The 22,239-nt window shown below is 41.3% G+C and overlaps 1 protein-coding gene across 3 annotated transcripts in view; it reads right to left on the bottom strand.

The window, feature by feature from the left end:
- OSBPL2 (oxysterol binding protein like 2) overlaps positions 1 to 22,239 on the bottom strand; it is a 98,994-nt gene that overhangs the window by 16,218 nt on the left and 60,537 nt on the right. For all 3 annotated transcript variants that reach the window (XM_054980131.1, XM_054980132.1, XM_054980133.1), the window contains 8 exons: positions 21,290 to 21,365; positions 19,718 to 19,852; positions 18,229 to 18,326; positions 17,429 to 17,611; positions 11,444 to 11,551; positions 8,376 to 8,465; positions 7,173 to 7,299; positions 4,289 to 4,408 (listed from right to left, as the gene is read on the bottom strand). In XM_054980131.1, coding sequence (XP_054836106.1) covers positions 4,289 to 4,408; positions 7,173 to 7,299; positions 8,376 to 8,465; positions 11,444 to 11,551; positions 17,429 to 17,611; positions 18,229 to 18,326; positions 19,718 to 19,852; positions 21,290 to 21,365 — 937 coding nt within the window. The remainder of the gene's footprint in view (positions 1 to 4,288; positions 4,409 to 7,172; positions 7,300 to 8,375; positions 8,466 to 11,443; positions 11,552 to 17,428; positions 17,612 to 18,228; positions 18,327 to 19,717; positions 19,853 to 21,289; positions 21,366 to 22,239) is intronic.

The raw sequence follows: 22,239 nt of genomic DNA, 5'->3' as shown, positions 1-22,239 counted from the left end.
GGAAGGGGGGTAGGGAGGGATGGCCGGCCAGCCACCACATGCCCTGGTGCAGGGAATACCTCAACTTAAAGCCCTATTCTTCTCTGTGATTACTTGCACAATAACACTAACAATAACAGTAACAGTAAAGAGTCCAGTAGCAACTTTAAGACTAATCAACTTTACTGTAGCATACGTTTTCGAGAACCACAGCTCTCTTCGTCAGATGCAGCAGAACTGTGGTTTGTTCTCAAAAACTTATGCTACAGTAAAGTTGGTTAGTCTTAAAGGTGCTACTGGACTCTTTACTATTTTGCTACTACAGACTAACACAGCGAACTCCTCTGGATCAATAACAATAACATTCAATTTATATACTGCCCTTCAGGACAACAACGCCCAGATCAACACAGCAAGCCCTTAACCACCGCATTCTTGTGTCACAGATTTTGGATGGGGCTAGCAACTGATTGTGTGCATTCTGAGGCCACGGCTTTTTGTCGTGAATTATTTTGCTACATATAATGAGACTCCCCTTTGCTTCTCTGCACAATGCTTCTTGCACAATTGAAAGACATGTTTATGTGTTTTGGTATTCCAGAAAAGTTTGTGAGCAATAAGGCACTGAAATTTATTTCAAGCCCCTCTTACTGCTGACATATTACTAATTGCCATCATCTTCACACAAGTGAGAAGAAAGCAAAGAGAATGAGGCAAGCTGCAAAAAAAAACCCTCTTAAGACAAGATCAACATGCAACTTTGTATTTGTAATAACTAATAACTGTAGACAGCCCAACAGAACTGCCAGCAGAAAGACATTCAAATGTCCGTTCCAAACCTACACAGAAGAATCTTACTCCAAACGGGCTGCTTCGTTACAAAACTGAAAGAAGCTATGAGCATATCTATAACTGGTGCTATTCAAGTAGGAGAAGCTATTTTATTAAATGTATGTTTATTAAATGTATTTAGAGGCCTGACTTTCTCCCTACAACTGGGATGTAAGTCAGGTGTGATGGACAGGACTGGCTCCAGCTCCACTTCTCCTGAGTGACAGCTAATGGGAGCGGGCGGAATGCTAGGCCAACGAACGTTAGTGTCCATTGGAGAGAGGGAAGGCTTTTGGAACTGCTGAGGGAGAAGAACTCTAAGGGAAGGCAGCAGAGAGAGAGAGAGAGAGAGAGAGAGAGCTGATGACAAACCTGTTCTGTTACATTGAAATATTCTGTTTGATTCCAGTTTGTTTATTAGTTTAAAATCCATTCACTCCTATGTTCCATCTTGCAAATAAAGTTTATTTTTGTTTTGTTTAACCCTGGCTGGCTTGAAATCATTGGGTGAGGGAAAAGATCCCACACACAGGGACACTCTGGTCAGATTAAACTGACCAAGTTCAAATGGTGGCAGCGTATACATAGGGACAGTAACCTCTGAGTTCCTTTCCCCCCAGTAGCCCTGGGCTATAGCTGGGTGAGGGGAGGTACATACAGGTTGCCTGTCTGGTGAAGTCTCTGGAAGGGGAGAGAGGGGACCCTGTGAGGATTCAAGTCAGGGCTCTCTGCCTGCTACAGTGGAGGCTAGACAGGTAGAGTGTGGTGACCTGGCCTTTACCTGCCTGGGAGGCCCCAAATCTGGGAAGGGAAGTTCAGGATGGGTGGCAGCGTGTGTGAAAGGCTTGTGAGGGTCCATCGCCAGAGCAGGTAACAAAGTTAAAACACTCAAAATGAATTTGAAAAGAAACCAAGAACAATCGCTATATCAACAACACAACGATAATACAAATGTTCAAACAAGGCCCCAGCAACGGAAGCTTATATCAAGGGTCCCCACTCCCCAACCTTTTTGAGCCTGTGGGCACCTTTCAAATTTTGAGAGCGGGTTGGGAGCAGCACCCTAAAATGGCTGCTGCAGGAGGCAGAACCACAGAGAATCTCTCTCTCCTCACACTTTCTGGAAAGAAGGAGAGTCTAAAGAGGGAATGCACCCACACATCAAGTAAAGCCACAGTGCTTACCAGCAGAAAGGTCTTTATTTGAATGGGAGCAGAAGCCCAGCCTTCCATTAACCCTGAAAAGCCCAACAGGTGCCAAGGGAAATACTGGCAGGTGCCATGGTGCTCATGGGTGTCATATTGGGGAACCCTGACTTAGATGATATAACATCTTCATTACAGACCACTGACTCAAATTCCATTCAAAAGTTGGTGGTGAAAAGACAAGGAGATCGCAGCTGCTATACAAGCAAAGAATGAATGACCTAGATCACATTCTCTCAGGACTTCAGGTAGAGAACTTAAAAGAAATCAGCATCTTAGTTTGTGCCTGGGGATTGTTCCTTCTCAACAAGACAAAAAGTGATATTAATAATCTTAAACTCATTTGGTCAACTTATTTGAAGGCCACTAAATAGGGTGACAGTATAATCCTAGCCAGAGTTACTCCAGTCTAAATTCACTGAAATCAGTGGGCTTAGACTGGAGTAACTCTGCACAGAATTCCATTGCCAAGCAACTCAAATTGCAGCAGATCACACTATTGCTATATAGTTTAACCATCACTTATTATAAACTAAAAAGGCAGCGATGTGAAAAATTATAATGTGGGTCAGACAACAGAAAGCACTAACATAAGCTAGAGTTTGTTCCAAACTGGGTGTTTCCCTTTGCTCCATGATTCATTTAACACAATAAAGAATATGATTACCATCCTAATGGATATTCTCTAAGACTTCCATAATGGGGATAATAATTCTAATCTACTATATTATTTCTTATCACCAGCAATGCATAATTACAGGTTTATTCCAACAGCTTCATACATTTAATAATTAGAGGTTCATTCCATAATTAGTGTTTCATTCCAAGCTGGTAAGATTTTTTAAAAAGCAAAAGGTTTAGAGACTACCCCCCCCCCCCGCCCCCGAAACACACAATGAATGGATAAACACAGAATATCGAGCAGGTGGGATTCTCTTGGGTTTGTCCCTAATTTATAAGTCAGAGTTGCCAACCAGCTACTTTTCTACCAGGTGCCCCCTCCTGGCCAGGGGGAGATATTTTACTTCACCTTACAATTAAGAAATGTGTGTTCGGGGGGAAGCTTTTTCTTCCTGTTTCACTATTTACTCTGTGGATAATATGGAGAAGGGAAGCCCCTGGAATGGTTCTGTGTGCATGCAACCACTCAAGAAATAGCAAGGAAGAAGTCAAAGTCAATCCCTACAATTAACACCTGGTATAACAAAGTTTGGGACTTCCTACTGATGCAAAAAAAAAACCTGAGAAGCTGTATGTTCAAGCCAACCCAACAGGAAATAAAAAAATTTATACAAAATGGGAACCTTTTTTAGATTTTCTAGCTAAAAACGAACTTTTACTAACAAAATTGAGATTTCAAGAAATTATGGAAATGGAAAAGTGGGGTTTCAGGTAAAAATAACTATTGGGAAACTATACCAAGAAGGTTACTGTTATGAAGGTCTGTTTCTCATTTCACGATTGGATGAAAGTTTAAAATTATATATATTGATAAGATTATCTCTGTATTACGATTTGGTTGAGATTTGAGTATTTAATATTGTTATTATTATATGTTACAAGTTACAAGTATGTTACAAGTATGTTACAAGTTAATAAGTATGTTACAAGTTAATAATAAAATAATTTTTTAAAAAAAGAAATAGCAAGGAAGCTCAAGCAGCAGCAACCACCACTCTCCTCTCCTGCTACATATAGACAGGGTAATGCTGAACTGACAGAACTCACTAACCAACTCTGGCCAGCAAATGACTGAAGCAGTAATAGCGCAGCAACCAGCCCCAACCCATTAACCAGTAAAGCCAAGCAACCATGGTAGCAATGAGTGAGCAACCTGTACACTCATTTAGAGCAAAACTTTTAAGTTCTTGTTTGTGATATAGCAATAGCTGTGACTGTGTTAGGTTGATCTGTTCTTGCTCCTGTATGGATATTTTGCTTGGTGCCAGTGGACTTGTGGATACGTGGAATAGATGAATAGAGCATCTTTTGTGTGCTCCGTCTTTCTACCATTTGGCCAGGTACACAGGCTCCACCACTTTATGGCCAAGGCTCTACTTCTCTGGGTGCATGGCTGCCCCCACTTCAGTGCTAGGTATTATCCCTTGACTCCACCCTTCAACCACTATGGGCCCCACCTAGGCATCAGACTTCAGTTGTTTAGCAACTGGCATCTTCAACTTAAACTAAAAGAGAAAGAGAAGTAGTACTGAACAGGGCCACTTTGATTCTGCCCCATTATGAACCCTTGCACCCACTCTTGAGCCACTCACCTGGGATGAATTAGGTGGCCTTGAACTTATCCTCCAAAGTAGTTTACTGCCAGGTATGACTTGCACAGTCTCTTGGATCTCAGGCATATCATCAGCTTCGTCATTGTCAGCGTCCTCACTCTGACACAGAGACATGATTGTTCATGGTAAATTAATTGGACAGATATATCAACGAAGGACCTCAAATTCAAAATTCTGGGCTCTTTTTCCAGACTTTTTCAGTTAATTATTGATCTCTTTCTGTTCTCTTTCTTATACTATTCACTGCAGTCAGCAAACTTATTTTCGATAGGGTCATATGGAAGCTGGCGGACGAGAATCCCACTACTGTAAGAGCACCCCTTGGCCATGATTTCTTTGCACCAACATGACCTCTTCACTGTGCCAGCAGTGATCAGAAGTTCCTGCTGGGAGGAAACCTATTTCCAGGCAGAAGGGAGCTGAATTAACAGCACAGGGGAAACATCAAAAGCGCCTAGGGTAGTAGAATCCACAGGTTGCATTTGGCACACAGTACACTATACTACCTTCCTATGTTTGAGCTTTTTTAAAAAATACAACCACCTTCAATTATTATGCAGGGCTGAGCAATTGTTATTTAGATTATTTTTCTCCTTCAATGCTCCAATATCAAGGAGGCCGATTAAGGAAAGTTACTTATTCACAATCTTTGCTGAAGAAAAATAACTTTCTCAGTAAACATCAGCTTTACAGCTAGAAACTCCCCAAACACAGATGCATCAAGAAGGGAGATTTGGCTTTTGCTTCAATAAAAAGCTAGGTGTTCAGAGATTTGTGACTAGCAGCATTCAAAACAAGTGGGAGGCCAAATGAAAAACTTTTTGATTGTTCACAGAGGGAATCCATTAAAGCATCTATTAAAAGTTTGAACAGGAAATGCATGAGCTTAACAGCAGTGTCTCAATTTACAGCTTTCCAACCTAAAAGAGAATAGTCCCAGCACATACAGGTACCAATCCCATCATGCACATCTCAAGACAGTAAGATATGAATCAATCTCTGTAACAGCAGCTACTAAAAATCAACTGAGATCTCTCTCAGTACTCATTCCAGAAAGACAAAGAGTGTCTTCACCTCCCATCGAAGTCAGAGGGATTTCCAGAACATGGCAATTTGGAGGATTTGGACTGCTGTCATAAAGGTAATCAACAATGCCAGCAGCATCTATGTCTAGCTCATATTGCACTGATTTGATTTCTCTGAGTGTTTCTTCTTCAGAAGACACCTTCTTCAAGATAAGACACTGCCCTTGCTTTCCCTAGTACAAGATCTTTAATTTATTTTCAGATATTCATATCCCTTGCTGTCAATACATTTTTTTCTGAGGCTGCTTACAATAGGTTGGATCTAGACTAACATTTCCAAGGACATAAGCATTTCCATTTATGGAGCATCCCCCCACCCACAGTAGTCCGAAATCTCCCACCCCTCAATCTTGTTCCCGGAGGAGAAGGGACACTAGAAACAGGATTTCTGGAGGGCATTTCAGGCTGCCGTGGGAGAGAGGAGACAAGAAAATCACGTTCTGCGGAGAAAAATGCTTGTGCCCATGGAAGCATCTAGTCTGGATCCAGGCCAGTATTTGTTAACAAAACAAAATCAAGGCAGCAGCAGGTACAAAACCACTAAACTAATTACAAGTAGCAATAAAAACCAGGTAAGAATGAGTACAGCAGCAATGCTTCGGGTTTATTTTTTTAAAAAAAACAGGACTAACTAACAAAAAGCAGCAGAGACAGGAACAGTCTTCTCATTAAAAGCCGGCAGTGACAGAAGATTGAGGGACCAACAAAATGCCAGTGTGGAGAGTGACTAAAAAAATAAAAATCAAGTGTTTTGTTCAGTGTGTATGTCAGAAGCCTAAGACAACAGATTGAATGCCAACAATTTTCTGGGGGTGGATGGGTAGTTAGTAGTTACAAAGCCTCAGCACTGCTAAAGGAAAAGCCCTGTCTCTTTGTGTTCACCTACCTTGCTTCTTAAGGGGTTTGTTGGGCATTCAGATCAAGGTTTTTGATGTTGATCTTGGCTGTTGGGCATGTACGTAGGGGAGAAAGTGGTACGTCAAAATATGCCAGTCCCAGACCACCTAATGTTTTACAGCATTCAGAATTGTGTCTGGAAGACTGGTCGACAGTGAAAATTGGTGAGATATGACTCCTATAGTTTACACTGGTGAAAAAAAACCCAAAACTTTTGGACAGTATTCAAAGGCAGCCTCATATAGAGTGCATTGTCATGGGCTAATCTGGAAGGAGTTAGAGCATAGATCACACCTCTCAAGGAAGGTCCACAGCTGGTACACTAGCCCAGTACAGACAGAGTACTATGCCCCACAGAAGAGACTTGTGCCTCCATCCAAGGATGGAGCTAGAATTGTCACCCCTCAGTAGAATAATCTTGCTCTTTAAGAGGGAGCACAACCACATCCAGAACAGGCTGAAACTACAGTTCCTGACTGGCCTTTCTGTCAACCAACAACCCTGCAGTCTTGCCTAGACAGAGTTTTTGGTATCTCCAGGCCATAGCTGTCTCCCAGCACGGGTTCAAAATGTCTAATCCCTTACTTGATTGGGACAAATGGCTGACTAGAGCTGGGTATCATCAATATACCGATGACATCTACTGCCAAATCCCTAGTTGATCTCTCTCAGCTGTTCCAAGTAGATGGTAAAGAACAAGATGGAATCCCCATGGACCATACAGCATAAATGCTATGGAACTAAGCAACTATCCCTCAGTACCCACCTTCTCCAAACAACCATCCAAATAAAAATGGAAATACTCGACAGCAGTATCCCAATACCTATCTCAGCCAGTCTTTCCAAATTGATGCAATAGTTGATAATATCAAAAACATTACCGGTTTGGGTTTCTTCTGGTCACCACCACCTCGCCTTTCATTCTTTTTGGAGCTTTCATAAGTCGAAGGATCAATACACCATAAGCATTCTGTCCATTTGCCATAGATCACTGAAAGTTTCTTCTTACTGTTTATTGAAAAAAAAAACAACTTCTTCAGGTTCTGCAAAATTTCTAAGCTTCAAAGCATGGGCGGAACTGCAGATTATTTTAAATATGAGGCTGCTGCTTGAACCAGCATTCTGATGTTAAACTCTCTCTCTCTCTCTCTCTCTCTCTCTCACACACACACACACACACACACACACAGCTGTAATATGGAGGATCACACTCTGTTATTGCATCATTCCGTTTTGTGTTTCTCCATGTCCACCATCCAATGGTGCTGAACTGAGGCCGGAAAATACATGGCACGAGGACACAAGTTAAGTGATCCTACATGTTATCCTGGAGTTGTAGTAGCTGGCAGGACAACGGGCATTTGAGCAGGTTGCAACATTTAGATCCACTTTCAAACCACACATTCTTTAAATAATAGCAGTTGTACTGCGTTTTTTTTAAATGCCAAAGGTTAAATGCACGTAGGAAAAAAGCAGACAGTTTATACAGTATATAAGACACAACAATTCAGCTACTGGATGTTTTTCGATCACCAACATGGATTAAAAATAAAGGTCTGAAAAGTAAGAGCTATGCACAGGGTAGCTGATTCCTACCATTTCACTGTTACCAAAGTGAAAAAGGACTTCTTAAGAAAATTGAAACAGCAGTTTTGCTACGGAGTGTAGTTTTATATTTGTTTACACCCAGGCTACTGTTACTAACCAACACCACGATCAAACTTTAAGCTTAAGCTAGTGGTGACAGCAATATCCTAAACTTATTAACATGATGTTGATATAGAGAACGCAGGTGAGTGGAGAAGAGAATCAGCATAAAGTTAAGAGGAAGAATGTAAGAGCCCTGCTGGATCAGACCAGTGGCCCATCTAGTCCAGCATCCTGTTTCATCCAGTGGCCAATCAGCTACTTTAGAGGGCTGAGAAACAGGACACATGATGTTGCTCCTAGCACTGGGTTTCAGAGGTTTATTGCTTCTGAAGTGTGGGGTCAGGCACACAAGTCAGCTACAACTCAATCTAGTCCAGTTCAAAACTACTGAAAAGTAATGGAGAGCAAAGTCCACAGGCAGACATTTCACTTACTTCTTGTCTTGGATATAGCCCTCTATTCTGTGAAGCTCTTTACCAAACAATCCACATGGTTTGAAGTTAAGGATACATTTATCTCCAGTACTATGAGAGAAACAAAGTGAAGTCAACAGGTTAGAATTTTAGAATATTGGTGATGAATTCTCACAACGGAACAAGCCCTACTGATTTGTGATCTCTAATCACGCAAAGGAAGATGGAGGACAGGAAGGCTACTGTCCAAAATGGGAGTATGGGGAACACACACATAAAATGACATGACTGAAGAATGGTCGTTGAGCTGTAAGGTTATACAGATGCCCCAAACAGTTTTCTAGACTGTGGCTGCTATATTTTGAAGAGTTACCACAGATTTTCCCTCAAACATGTATTTCAGCTTGTGTGAATTTAAGAAGCAGGTTGGAGATTTGGTACCAAAGCTAGTAAAAGAGAAATCTAGAAGGAAAAAACAATTCCATGCAGTCACACATTAGGAGCAGTTCACTTATGAAGCTTTTGTACCAAACTTCCAAAATGTTATTAAGAAACTTAAAAACCTGTCTGGGTCAACGGCCAAGAATGAAGCCCTCCAAAACTCTTCCTCGGGGACATGTATGCATACAATTCTGTATCAAGATCCGGAAATGAAATATGCTCTCTTATCCAGCAGTGCTGAAAAGTAGATATTGTTTTTCCCCCGAGCAAGTTTCACAAACTCCACCCCAAATCAATGGCACTGCAATGGATTCTAGGGCCATTCTCTCAGAACTGAAGAAGAGCTGAGAGCCAGCTGGGACTCCACAGGTGACTGAGAGGTCTCTGAAACACTCTTTTCCAAACTGTACCAGGAGCAGCTGTCCTGCTCTAGATAGGGCACTGCCCACATTTCTTAAATATGCAATTATCAGTCAGTCATTTATTATTACAGCAAAAGCAGGTAAAACAAAACAAATCTGCAATAAAAAATAAGTTATTACATCAGGGCATAACAATAAGATCAGAGCATTAGTGCTCGAATAATTGATGAAATAAAAACAGTGAAGATAAAAGAGAGTTAAGAAAAAATGGCAAAATTATACCACATTTTCAGCTAAAAGGAGTCTGCATTTCCTAATGGCTAAGGAACAGAATCTGGCCACAGCATACGTCACAGAGCGTCTTCTAAAAGGAAGTTGTGCAAGATTTCTGGTCTAAAGTCGAGATAGGACTGCAAGGGGTTAAATTTAGACAAGAGAGGCAGTATAAGACAAGCCCTTTCCTCTTGATATAGTTTGCAGAATAAGAGAACGTGAGTGACTGATTCCACCATGTTGGTCATAGGCATTCATGCATTGGCACACAAGCAAATTTACCCTGCAATATGGCAGAAGGAAGTGCCTCAAATCGGGCTCTGGAGAATGCCTATCTGTAAGGCTCATGAGTGATACTGGAAAGGTAAGGAGCAGCAGTAAAACTGGGACTGGATTTTAGACATTTGAAGTTCTTGGGCAGCAGCGCTTCTTCATTTTGTAATTCAATATCAAGAAGTCTCTGTGTGATGGAAGTTCTTGCCATTTGTAGGCTTCCATAAAAGAGATCTTCTGGGACTAAACCAATCTGTTTAATCTTATTAAGAATCTGTATAGACCAAATGGGATAGGGGTCCAAGGCCAGAAGGAAGGGTATTAGGCCCTTCGGCTTGTAGTGAATTTTTAGCCAGAGTGATATTGCTTGTTCCCAAACTTTTGTTTCTACTCTGGGTAGACTGCCCCCTTGCCTGAGTATTACATTGGAAATGCATTTAGGTACACCAAATAGGGATCTAAGAAATTTAGATTGGACGATTTCAAGGGACTTTAGGTTGACAAAGGGACCAATCTGTGAGCCATATTGAAGTTGGGCCAATGGCTTTGCTTGATAGATTTTTAAGGCCATAGGGAGAAAGCCAGCACCCTTCCTTCTAAACAGTCTAAGGATAGCATTTGCACTTCTCTCTGGCAAAATAACTGATGAAGACAAATGCGTTGAAAATTTGGAGTTATAAGTAAAGGTGATTCCTAAATATTGAAAGTTCTTGACTTGTTCTATGGCATTTCCTTTGATATTCCAGTTATACTTCCTAAATGAATTACTGAAATGGACAATTTTAGTTTTAGCTAAATTGACAGTTAGTAGTTCAGTGTCACATTGCTCGCTAAATTTTACTAGAGCTTGCTTAAGACCAACCCTTGTTTGGGATAAAAGTACAGCATCATCAGCGTACATTAAGACTGCGACCTTTCTACTGCTTGAAAGTGTTGGAGCATGAGTATCAGTTGTATGAAGACATGTAATTAAGTGGTTGACACAGATGTTAAATAGAAAAGGGGCCAAGAGGCAACCTTGCCTGACTCCCTTTTGAACCGGAATTCTTTTTGATTTGCCTTCTTGTGTAAGTCTTATCTGAAGGCTGTTATTTTTACGTAAATTAATTAACAGAAGTAACAGCCTTCTATCAATGCCCATGTCAACCAATTTGGCCCAAAGCCTCCCCCCTAAATACTGAATCAAAGGCTGCCTTGAGGTCCAGTTTGCTCAATGGCAGAGTGGAGCTCCTCTGCACCAATAACAGCGGTTGGCAAACTGGAGAGTAGGTCCTTCAGGCGGGGCATCTCTACTCCAGCCTGCTCGTTTCTCTGGCCTGAAGGGGCGCCCTTAGAGGACTGAAGGGCCAGTTCGTGAGGGGCTGAAGAGACCGACCCTGGAGTGTGTTCCGGAAGTGGGGTCAGTAAGTGCTCAGTGTTGAGTTGCAATTATCTAACATTAAATCCAGGCAGTGACCTATTTAGCTCAGTATTATCTACTCCAGCAGGCAGTAGCTCTTCATATTATCAGGCAGGGATCTTTCATAGCTCAGCTATCTGAGATCCTCTAACTAGAGCCACACACTATTGAAACACAAAATAAACATGAAGCCAGACTTCTCAAGTGATCAGCAACAAACTGGAAACTAAAGGTGATTATATCATCCAGTGAGCTGGAAAATCTATTTCTGTATATAAAAGAAAGCACTCTTCCACTTATCCAGTTTCAAGAGGAGACGATGCGCCATACATTAAAATTACCTGTGATTTACAATTTCTACTGTTCCATACTGTTCTATCCAGAGCTTCCCAATAATTACATTGTGTACGCAGCAGGTAGGGTTAGTCCACGTGTAAGCTTCATTGTGTCTGTGAAAAAAGAGAAGGGGGGGGGGGAAACAGGTCTGATCAGACACTGAAGAAATAAAAAGAATTAACTAAATTAGAGAGAATCTGAAATGGCTTAGATTCCAACTGCTCCAAATCCTCTTCTAATGAATAGTTCTTGTTTGTGGAAATCTCTCTGAAGCTTAACCCCTTAGCCTTTGGAACTGTGCAACATGTTCTGCACCGATGGAAGGTTAATAATGCAATTAAACAGAAGAAAGGAGATGGTTGTTTTCCTATAGATCTGAAGTTATTAAATAATCTGGCATTGATAGCCATGAAACTTCCTAGTGAAAAATACCACTTGCTTTTGAAAGATACTAGCAGGCTTGATGCTCATGAAAAATCAGCTTCTGGAGCCAAACATCTTCACGTAATAGAACAAGTGCTAATCAGGAACAGCACACTGAACTCAAATTCTGTATTAGGTGGTATTTGTGCCAAGGATGGCAAATTATAGCTCAAAGCCCGGACCAGCTTTCTCCCTCTGAGTTCAGGATTATGCAGAGCTGGTTGGAATGTGACCGGACAGGATTATGCAATGCTGTCACGGCACAGCAGCCATACTGATAAAATATTTCAAGGCATTGAGTTAAATATTATCACCTGAACAGGTGTTTTGCTACAGGGAAGCTGATATCCTGTCTCTTACTGCTAAGGGTTTAGGGGTACCCAGTACAATGTCATCTCTTCCCCCAAGGATTAAGTCCAGCCTGGGTCCATGGATCAAGATATTGGAATCACAGGGACATGGAAGAATTCAGTGCTCTGGAAGTAAGGCTTCCCCCTCCCCAAAGTGGGAACAAATGAACTCACCACCACTCCTCTCTGTTTTATGGGCATAGGAGTTATACGTGTCTAGCTTGCAGGTTTTTTGTAAGGGACTACTGAGATAGAAGCATGTAAAGTGATGAGCGCAAATCGGAAAAGTGCTATTACTACAATTACTGCTGTAACTATAATTAAAGTGTTCAGTGGCAAGTGTTCAGCTACCAATTTTTAAGGCACACTATAACATTGAGCGCAGACTCAATTCAAACCTATTTTAATTTGCTTCGGACAATTTTGAGTTGCGCTCAGGCTGCCCTGGAACATCCACAGATATTCCCAGTGGTGTGAGAACTGGAGTAAATACATTGTATTAAAATATATTTGGGAGCTGAGTGACACCAGGATCATATGAAGCTGTGATATTTTCCCCTTACTACAGAACACAAGGATCAGAACCTCCGAGCTCTCTGGACTGGAATGAAAAAAGGTTGAAAATGCAGGCAATGTCTGCTAAGGGTATAAACTAAACAAAGATCATGCTAAATCAGCATAGAGATGCATGCATTGACTTCAATCCCTCCATAATCATATATTCCTATTACCACATGCCTCTCTTTGTTTTACCATTCAAGCCCTTACAGTTTTTTGCAAAGCGAGATAGCACTTTTATTCAAGAAATATGGTCCTAGTATTCATTATCTCTGCACATTACACACAAGTATTTAAAATCCTGCTGGAGCGAGGGAGATTTGGAATGTGTAAACAGCAAGTGGGGAAAGGGTTCAAAAACTCCCCCACGCCCTTAGTGAAAGTGGCTTTCCCTCAACAAAATGGACTGTCAAGCACTGACACATAAATATGTAGTTTGGACCTTAATTGCAAAGATGCTTCTAAAAATGGTCAGACTGCACGGCTCTCAACAACTTCCATTCTGTTTTTACTGGCTAAGTCAAAACATTTTTGAACACTGAGTCATACGTAAATTAGCAGTTTTATCTTTAAAACAGCACATACTGTCTCAGCTTAGTGCTGTAACACCTCTTAAAAGTACTACTTTCTCCTGCAACTTATGACTTTGTGCGCGCACGGAAAACTTGAAAACGAACAGTTATTTTATTTAAAAATTTTAAAAAATATTTAAATATATCAAAAATATATTTTTACATTTACAATTTAAGATTTAAATATTTTTAAATATTCATAGTAGTTCTGGGCAATCACAATATGCCACCTGTCTAGTCCCTAATTATCAGACTGAAAGCCCTGACCCAAATAACAACAACAACATTCGATTTATATACCGCCCTTCAGGACAACTTAACGTCCACTTAGAGCGGTTTACAAAGTGTGTTATTATTATCCTCACAACAATCACCCAGTGAGGTGGGTGGGGCTGAGAGAGCTCTGGAAGTGTTGTGACTGACCTAAGGTCACCGAGCTGGCTTCAAGTGGAAGAGTGGGGAATCAAACCTGGCTCTCCAGATTAGAGTCCTGCCGCTCTTAACCACTACACCAAACTATACCGAATCCACACAGGGTCCCCTCTCTTCTCTTCCCACAGATTTCACCAGACAGGTAGTCCATTCCCTCAATTCACTGCCTCTCACCCAACTGACTGCCCAGTACTACTGGACTCAGGGAACTCAAGATTTCTTTCCCTTATATGCTCGCCAACATTTAATTCCACAGACATTTTGGTCATGACGACCAGATAGAATTGTGTTCCAGCAAGCCAGGGTTAAAAAAAGAAAAAGAGTAACTTTTATTTACAAGATGAACAACATAGGAGTGAGTGATTCAAACACTTGGATACATTGTTATTAATATGTGAGCTCATGATGACCCTATACTCTCATAACACTGGGTGATCATCACACTAGAATAGGAAAAACTTCAAGTTAAGAGTAATTCAGCAGTGAAGTCAGCTGCCTAGGGATGTGGTGGGTTCCCCCTCATTGGCAGTCTTCAAGTGGAGTGGCTGGGAGGATACTTGTCAGGGATGCTTTAGGCCGTTCCTGCACTGGGCAGGGGGTTGGACTAGATGGTCTGTAAGGCCCCTTCCAACTCCGTGATTCTATGAATATAACAGGTTTCAGAAGCCAGCTTTCTTTCTGCTGCCTCCCTTCAGCAGCCTCAAATCCTTCTCTCCCTGTCACTGTTCTAATGGATCTCTACTGCCGCCTGCCCCAGCGTGCCATTAGTTCTCGTTGGCTGGCTCTTGTTGGCAGAGGCAGAACTTAACCTGTCCATCACTCCCACCCTTCACCAAAGCCCTATGGCAGCTCCTGATGGGATTGTTTCATGTGTTACAGATCTCTTTGGGCACTTTAGCATGTTAAAGCTAAACAAAATGAATGCCCTTTTTCATTAATGCACCCACAAAGCAGACTGCTTAAGGACAACCCATTTCTAACTAACCGTTAGGTTGCTCACTTGAGTTTATTTTGCTCAAATGAACTAGACTATCTCTAAGAACATTTTCCTGCTACAGCCCCAGTGGAATGAACAGAAGCTATGCAAAAAGCTTTCTGGGGCCTTTTTGGGAGGGATGGAAGTGTAAGAAATAAATGTTTCGGGCTGATAAAAGCACCAATCAAGTCAAATGGGGGTTTATATAATAGAAGCTACTGATGTGATTGTTTGATGCAGAACCTATGGTACCAGGGAATAATAAAACCTTGTGGCCTGCAACAACAACAACTCCGGATAAAACTGCAGTGCAATCTTTCCAGCCTCGTATTTCAACCAGAGCTTTAATCATTTGTCCCAGTACAGACAATTCAACATGCATACTGCATCTACAGTATGTTTGTGTAGTTGCTTCTTGAGCGCACAACCATTCCGTCAGCTCCTGTAATCTTTATTTAACTTATTTATAGCCTACCTTTCTCACTGAGACTGCAGGCAGATTACAGAGTACAAGGGGCAGGATGTAATCAGACAATATAGGACATCGAATGAACAAAGCAATAGGGACTAGGAGCACAAAACAATGTGAACAACAATGTGGTGCCCTTCCATGGTGATAGATCAAGATGGGTAGCCATGTTAATCTGTCTGTAGGAGGAGAAAAGCGCAAGAGTCCAGTAGCACCTATAAGACTAACAAAATTCGTGGGTGGGTACGAGCTTTCGTGAGTCATAGCTCACTTCTTCAGATAATTTCAGGTATTCTGAAGAAGTGAGCTGCGGCTCACAAAAGCTCATACCCTACCACAAGTTTTGTTAGTCTTATAGGTGCTACTGGACTCTGGCTCTTTTCTCTTCCAGTAACAATGTGATCATAGAATACGGGATATACCAAGAAAACGCAACAGGACTAGAAATACAAAATTAAATGACAATGTCAACAGCACGCTGTCCAGGCTGGCAGAGTGTGAGCAATGCAGAGTGGGGGGTTACAAAGATACAGGCAATGCTGTTCAGCTACATCTGGAGCTCAGAAAGCAGAAAAGAACATTACTGAGAGCCAAGCTACAAGTGAGGAATGACACTTGCCTGGCAAGTGAACAGACTCACGTGTATTCCTCCCTGTTCACTTGCACTCCACTTGATCACGTGGAGTGCAAGTGGAGGGCAAGTGAACAGGGAGGAATACACGTGAGTCTGTTCACTTGCCAGGCAAGTGTCATTCGTCACTTGTAGCTTGGCTCTGAGACAGACCAAGACCACCTAAGAAAGCATCCCATCCCCAGCAGAGAGCCACTAGAATGCCTACTGGAAAGCCACAGGCAAGGGAGACGCCAACAGCCTTCCTCCAGTCATTGTTTCCCCTTCCGAAACTGGTACTTAATAGAATGTCTGTGTGTATCAGGGTAGCAGGTAGCTAAGAGGTACTGTTAGATCTCTCTTACATTAATCAGGAACACATCTTATGGCAGAGAAATCTATGTTAATCATGCAACAAGCAATATTTTCTGTCATCTGTCTTAGATCTATTGTCAATGAAATTTTACTGCGTGACCCCAACTTCTAACATTAGCTCACGTAGACGGAACACCTCCTCTATCCAGTTTCTCCACACCTTCCTTAATTTGATGAATTCCTATCATCTCCCCACCTTAGTTGCCTACCTTTCAAATAAAAAAAGCCCCTAATGTTTTTTCTTTAAAGATATCTAACCTGTAAGGTGTTCTTAAATTCAATTTAATTTATGCAAGGAGAGGGAGGGGGAAAGCCTGGAAATATTCAGCACCAAATCCGTTTTACACAACTGAAAGGAATCAGCTATGCTTTCTCAGTCTTAAATCACAAGACATCTAAAATAACTTTTTGTGGCTCTTTTTTCCAGAAGAGACTTACGGGGAATGATGTAATGAGCAGAGTAAACCTAACCTTTGCAGCATTCAGAAAATGAAATTTCTATTAGTCACTCCTCTTAAGAGGTCGCCGCCAAGCCTGCATCACATCAGACAACTCTGGTGGGATATCATTTTCACTGAAGAACTGGACTCAAGTATTAGAACTTTAAACTGTATCTTGTGACTGAGTGACAAATTTATCTCTACAGAGACTTATCTGCCATCCAGTTATTTTATATTATGAAATTACTATACACAATGTTTTAAGATCTGTTTGTATATCTATCAAGAATTTCTGCTGTTCATTATAGGATGGATCCAATATTTACACTCCACTAACAGTGGAACCTTCCACCTATGCAAAGAACGTTCCGCCTCATGAAGATGCGAGTCTTGCCAATACAAGATGTCTTTGTACTGGCAGAACACTCTTTTTCCATCAGAGGAAAGCTTCTTCAACCATTAGCAGAACTAAAGTGTTGGATTCAACCCATTCTTTTGCAATAACTGAATTATTCCTATCCATTTACTAATGCTACTTTCTTCTTGGTATTCAAAATGGCAGACTACCAAATTCTTAAATCGATGATACCTATTATTATCTCAGAATTACAACTACACATTGCAAAGCAAAACATCATCCAAAACATTTCAGAGCTTTTAAAAATGCAACTTTGACAATATAACCACTCATCTTTTCACAAGCACACGGTCTAAGAAAAGATCGTTTATGCATTTCTTATTCACTTAGAATTGTTTTAAGGTAACTAGTGAAAAACTGAACATACTTTAAAAGCTCCAGTGTTATTGTTCCCCGAGGTTCTGCTTCCACACTCTTTCCCCAGAACTTCAGCTTCGGGTAAATTGATCCATGAAAAATGAAATCCTGGTTTAAACCTTCAGAATAAAATGCACTGATAGGTGGGTGATGACTGACTTGTTCAGAAATAAATCTAAAACCTAAATCCTCCCTAGAAAAGAATAAGAGATGATCAAAATACAGGAGAGCCAAACAGACACAAAAAAGCCGCTCTAAATCACTGCTATATCAGTGCAACCATTCACTGTGCTCCAAGAACTGAACAGACACTCCTCAAAACTGTCAGCGGCCGGGCATCACACTATTAAGACCTGGAGCCACCAGAATGTTTTCACAGATAGAAGGATTTTTTCTGTTTGCAGGCAGCAAGTTCTTTCCCCTTCTTTCTACCACAGCCTGAAATGCCTCTCCTAAATGCTGTTCCTGGGGGAACCTCCCCCCCTCCCCGGGTCAGCAAAAGGGGTATTTGGGGCTGCAGTGAGAGGTGGGAGATGAGAAAGTCACATTCCGCAGCATTTTTCCATCTGCAGAAACACTCCCAGAGACTAACTGCACAGTAAATCTGCTGAACTGGGAACGTTATGAAGCGCCATTATCCTTGCTACTCCCACCACCAGTTACAATTTTATCAATGACATCAGCTCTAGCTTTTCTGCAAGGAAGCATATGATACCCCCCTCCCCTTAGCTTGTGCTTCTTTCCACTACCCGATGTTTGGGTACACCCCGAAACAAAGACACTAACCTTCCATAAATATTGTATTCTCACCTGGATAATTCGTATGTTTCTCCAAGGAGAGGGTTAAATGGTTTGCCAGTTCTCTCCCACTGAGAAGCTACAGCAGAAACAGCAAAAGCAGCAACAGCCTGCGAGACACACCAAGCAGAGGACAATACAGAACTGACAACTGCTTCATGATCTGTGTTCATAGACTATAAGAAGTTCCCTTCAGACCTTGGGTTGGATCCAAACTAAACTGGTAATTTCCACTGATTCCCCCTTTCCATTGCAGACTCCCTTCATGTCATCCCCTTATACCTCAAAAGCACCATTTTGTGCAGATTAGGGGGCTGCAGCATGGGGGGGGGACACAGGGGAAGGCAGGAAATCTCCGTTCTGCCATATGACACAAATCTCAAATCTCTAGAGCACTACAGGGGGAAGGCAATAAAGTTTCACTTTTGCACATTTCCTTCCATTAGTAAGCTATATTGTCAGAGGTAATGGGACCTTCTGCAGGTGGGCATACATGAGCAAGTGGGCAAAATCTGCAGCTGCCCATACATGTACATTCTCTGTGCTGACCCACCTTGTGGAACCGCCTGCCTAAAAAGGTCAGGAAAGCTCCCACTCTCCTGGCCTTCCACAAACTCTTCAAAATTGAATTATTCAGCAGAGATGTTTTACACAGATAATAAGGGCATGCTATAAAGAAGTGGTTCGGAGAGATGCTTTGATAAAGGGACAGAGACTGTATACTGTCTGTTTTGGTAGGTATGCTCCTCCTTGGTAGTTTCAACATTGTTTAATATGTCGTGTCAAATTGCTTAAGTTGTGTTTCAGCATTGTATTATCTCTGTATCAGACTTACTGCTTTTATTAAATGTCCTGGCTGTTGATCTATTGACTAACACTGCATAATCCACCTTGAGTCTCATTGAGAAAGGCAGACTATAAATAGTAATAATAACTACAGCAGTGATATTTACCAAGGGGGTTTAACTTCCATATGGTCACTTCTAAGCTCTCCTATAATGCCAATTTTTTTTTGGAAAGTGTGACTCTGTTGATCTAAACACATAAGAAGCTACTGTACACTGAGTCCTCCCTCCAGGGCAGGGGGATGGGTAAGGAGGTGGACTGGTATATCAAAACAGCCTCAGAAAGGGCCCTGCCCCCTCCTCCTGACTTTTACTAACAGAAACCAAGGCTTAAAGGATGGCAATATTGTTGTCATTGCCTAGCAACCCCCAAACAGCAGCCAAGATCTCAGAGGGCATTCATTTCTTAAAGCTACAGGTATTGGTGGGGGGGGGGGGGTACCACCGTGGTTTTTGATTGATCGTTTAGATTTCAGATTTTTCTGCAAACCTGGTAAGTATTAGATATGATTAGCCCCAAATAAGGAATTGTGAAGTATACCTATTACAACATTCATATACATTTCCTGAACTTACACAGTTCTTTATCAATGTGTTCATCTTAACACAGACATTTTGAGGGAGAAGGGTACATAATCTTTATGGCAAATACCTACCTGCATTCTTTCTAGAGGGTTTGAGTGACTACATGCTTTATTAATGAGGTATGTATGTTCCATATATTCCGTTATCCGCTGGAGGAAGCTCAGAGGCTCATTGAAGGCAATGGGCATTGTAATTTTAGACAGCTCCTACATTGAAGGGAAAAAAGCATAAAAATACAAAGAGCATGAGTTCTAAAGAGAGACTTATCCAACCATATAAAAGAATGAATCCTGGCAGATAACGGAGCATGTAACATCAATGCACGGACACTGCCGGCTAAGCAGCAGACAAATTGGGAACTGAGTTAGTTAAAACAAAATGAACATCCACATACGCATATCACAGAAAAGCCTCATGCCCCAAAATGTGGGCTCTGAGATTTCTGAGAATGCTATAAAACAAGCAAGGGATCCACAAAGGTTCCCTGGGTTACAAATCTGGGCATAACAAAAACAAACACAAAAAAACATTTAGTCTGTAGGATGTGCACCTAACAAATTGGCACAATCTGCCTCCCGCAACACATGCTTTTAGAGGAAATAGTTTGAAACATAAATCCCCACACTTTAAAAAATAAAAACACGGAAAAACAGAGGGTTAGGGAAAGAAAAGACTGGCAATATATGTATACCAGAATTGCTCCTGTTATCTCTCTTTTTTAATTAATGTCTACAGGAGCTTTTTAAAGGTGGAAAGGAAGACCAAGAACAAATATCTTGGGGAGGAAACAAGTTCAACCAGTGAGACAAAGTCTAGTCGTACCTCACCTAAAGAGCTGTGATTCACCCAAGGTCACCCAGCTGGCTTCAAGCAGAGGGAGTGGGGGGAATAAAACCTGGTTCTCCAGATTACAGCCATGCCGCTCTTAACCACTACACCAAACACTGAACTTCCAAACAAGTGGATTCAAAGTCACGTCATTTAAAATTAGAAACATCTGTTAGTGCCTCCAGATGCCCAAACAAAAGAGCAGTAAGTGTTTTATTGAGCCTTTCCATAAATACTTTAAATTTGGTCAATAAAAGCAGCCCATTTCCCTCTCACCTTTCCTATGTGTATTGCTCTACTCCAGTGTTTGTATAAGCAAGCTGAAAATGTTGCAATCTTATATTTCATTTTTATCCTGTCTTTCCATTATAGAACTCGAAACAGTGTGTGTGTGTGTGTGTGTGTGTGTGTGTGTCTCTCTCTCTCTCCCTCTCTCTCTCCCCCACTAATTTTATCCTCACAAACACTTTTAGGTTAACTAGAGAGAGGGGCTACCTACTGAGAAATGGGTAGAAGACAGATGTGTGGTGAATTTTTTTAAAAGGCACTTCTGTGATGTAGGTACTTAATCTTACATTTCAGCTAAATTTGGGCTTGGGAACAATAAATAGAAATCATTTTTAAAATCTGAAGGTCCTTCAAAGAGCTTTCATGATTCGGTAGAGATTCAAACCCAGGTCTCCCCAGCCCTATTCTAACCACCGCATTACATTGGCTCTCAAACTGACTCCCCCACCCCACACACAAACATATTAAGACACAGTATTTCACCAAAAGCAACAGGCAAGTCCTATCAGAATGGAGCAGTAGCTTACCAGTCCGATGCATTTTTTTAAGATACTCCAGATGCTGAAATCACTCCTGGTAAACATTGGTGCAGGTAATGCTGTTCTGTAGAAAGAACAAATCGACAAGTTAGTGCCTCTGCTCATTCTTCTTTAAAAGCATTTGTCTGTAACAATCACTTCCAATCTTCTTCACTCATGTGAGTGAGCGGCTTCATGTCTTCATAAGGTCAGAACTAAATACAAGACAAAATATTCCAAGGTCCTCTCCAGATCTTCTCCAGGTTTCCAGCATAAGACTCGTACCTGCATATGACTTCTACATCATTATGAAGTTATATGAGGTTGACAGTTTTCCGACCACTTACCTGCATGCATTTTTAAATACACCGGGAAATAAAATAAAAATTCTAAGACTGGAATCATACATGTCATATATACACACTCCTACACAAATACGGTCCATTCAAAACAAAGCTCACAAGTATATATGTAGGATGGCAGTACTAGTATTAACCACACAAGAATAAATCAACAAAGTTGGGCAAGGTTACGCGACTTACAGCACAATCCTAAGAAAAGTTACTCCAGTCTAAGAACATTTAAATCAATGATCTTAGATGGGAGTAACTCGTCTTAGGATTGCACTGTTAATGGAAATAAAATCCTACCAGCTTGTCAAATGTCTTCTCCCACAACTCGGCTGAATCACTTCTCCTGTCTGATCTAAACAGAGCACAAGTCAGCTTACAGCGACAAGCTATTTTATAGCCAGAGATAATTCCCATCACAAAATCTGCTCCCATGTTCTACATTCTTTAAGAGGAAGTTGCTATTCCTTCCTTACAGTCATGATGCTTGAAGCTTCCAAAGATGTAATGTCTATATTGTACACAAGGGTTAGATCTCCATCATGGCCCACTTTTCCTTCTCTAACCCTTTTAGCTTGTCTTAACCTCAAGTAATAAAGTCAACAACAA

This window comes from Eublepharis macularius, chromosome 5 (assembly GCF_028583425.1).
Source record: "Eublepharis macularius isolate TG4126 chromosome 5, MPM_Emac_v1.0, whole genome shotgun sequence".
In the NCBI taxonomy this organism is placed as follows: Eukaryota; Metazoa; Chordata; class Lepidosauria; order Squamata; family Eublepharidae; genus Eublepharis; species Eublepharis macularius.
Note: the sequence above shows the minus strand (reverse complement) of the source record. Positions and strands in the feature narration are given on the sequence as shown.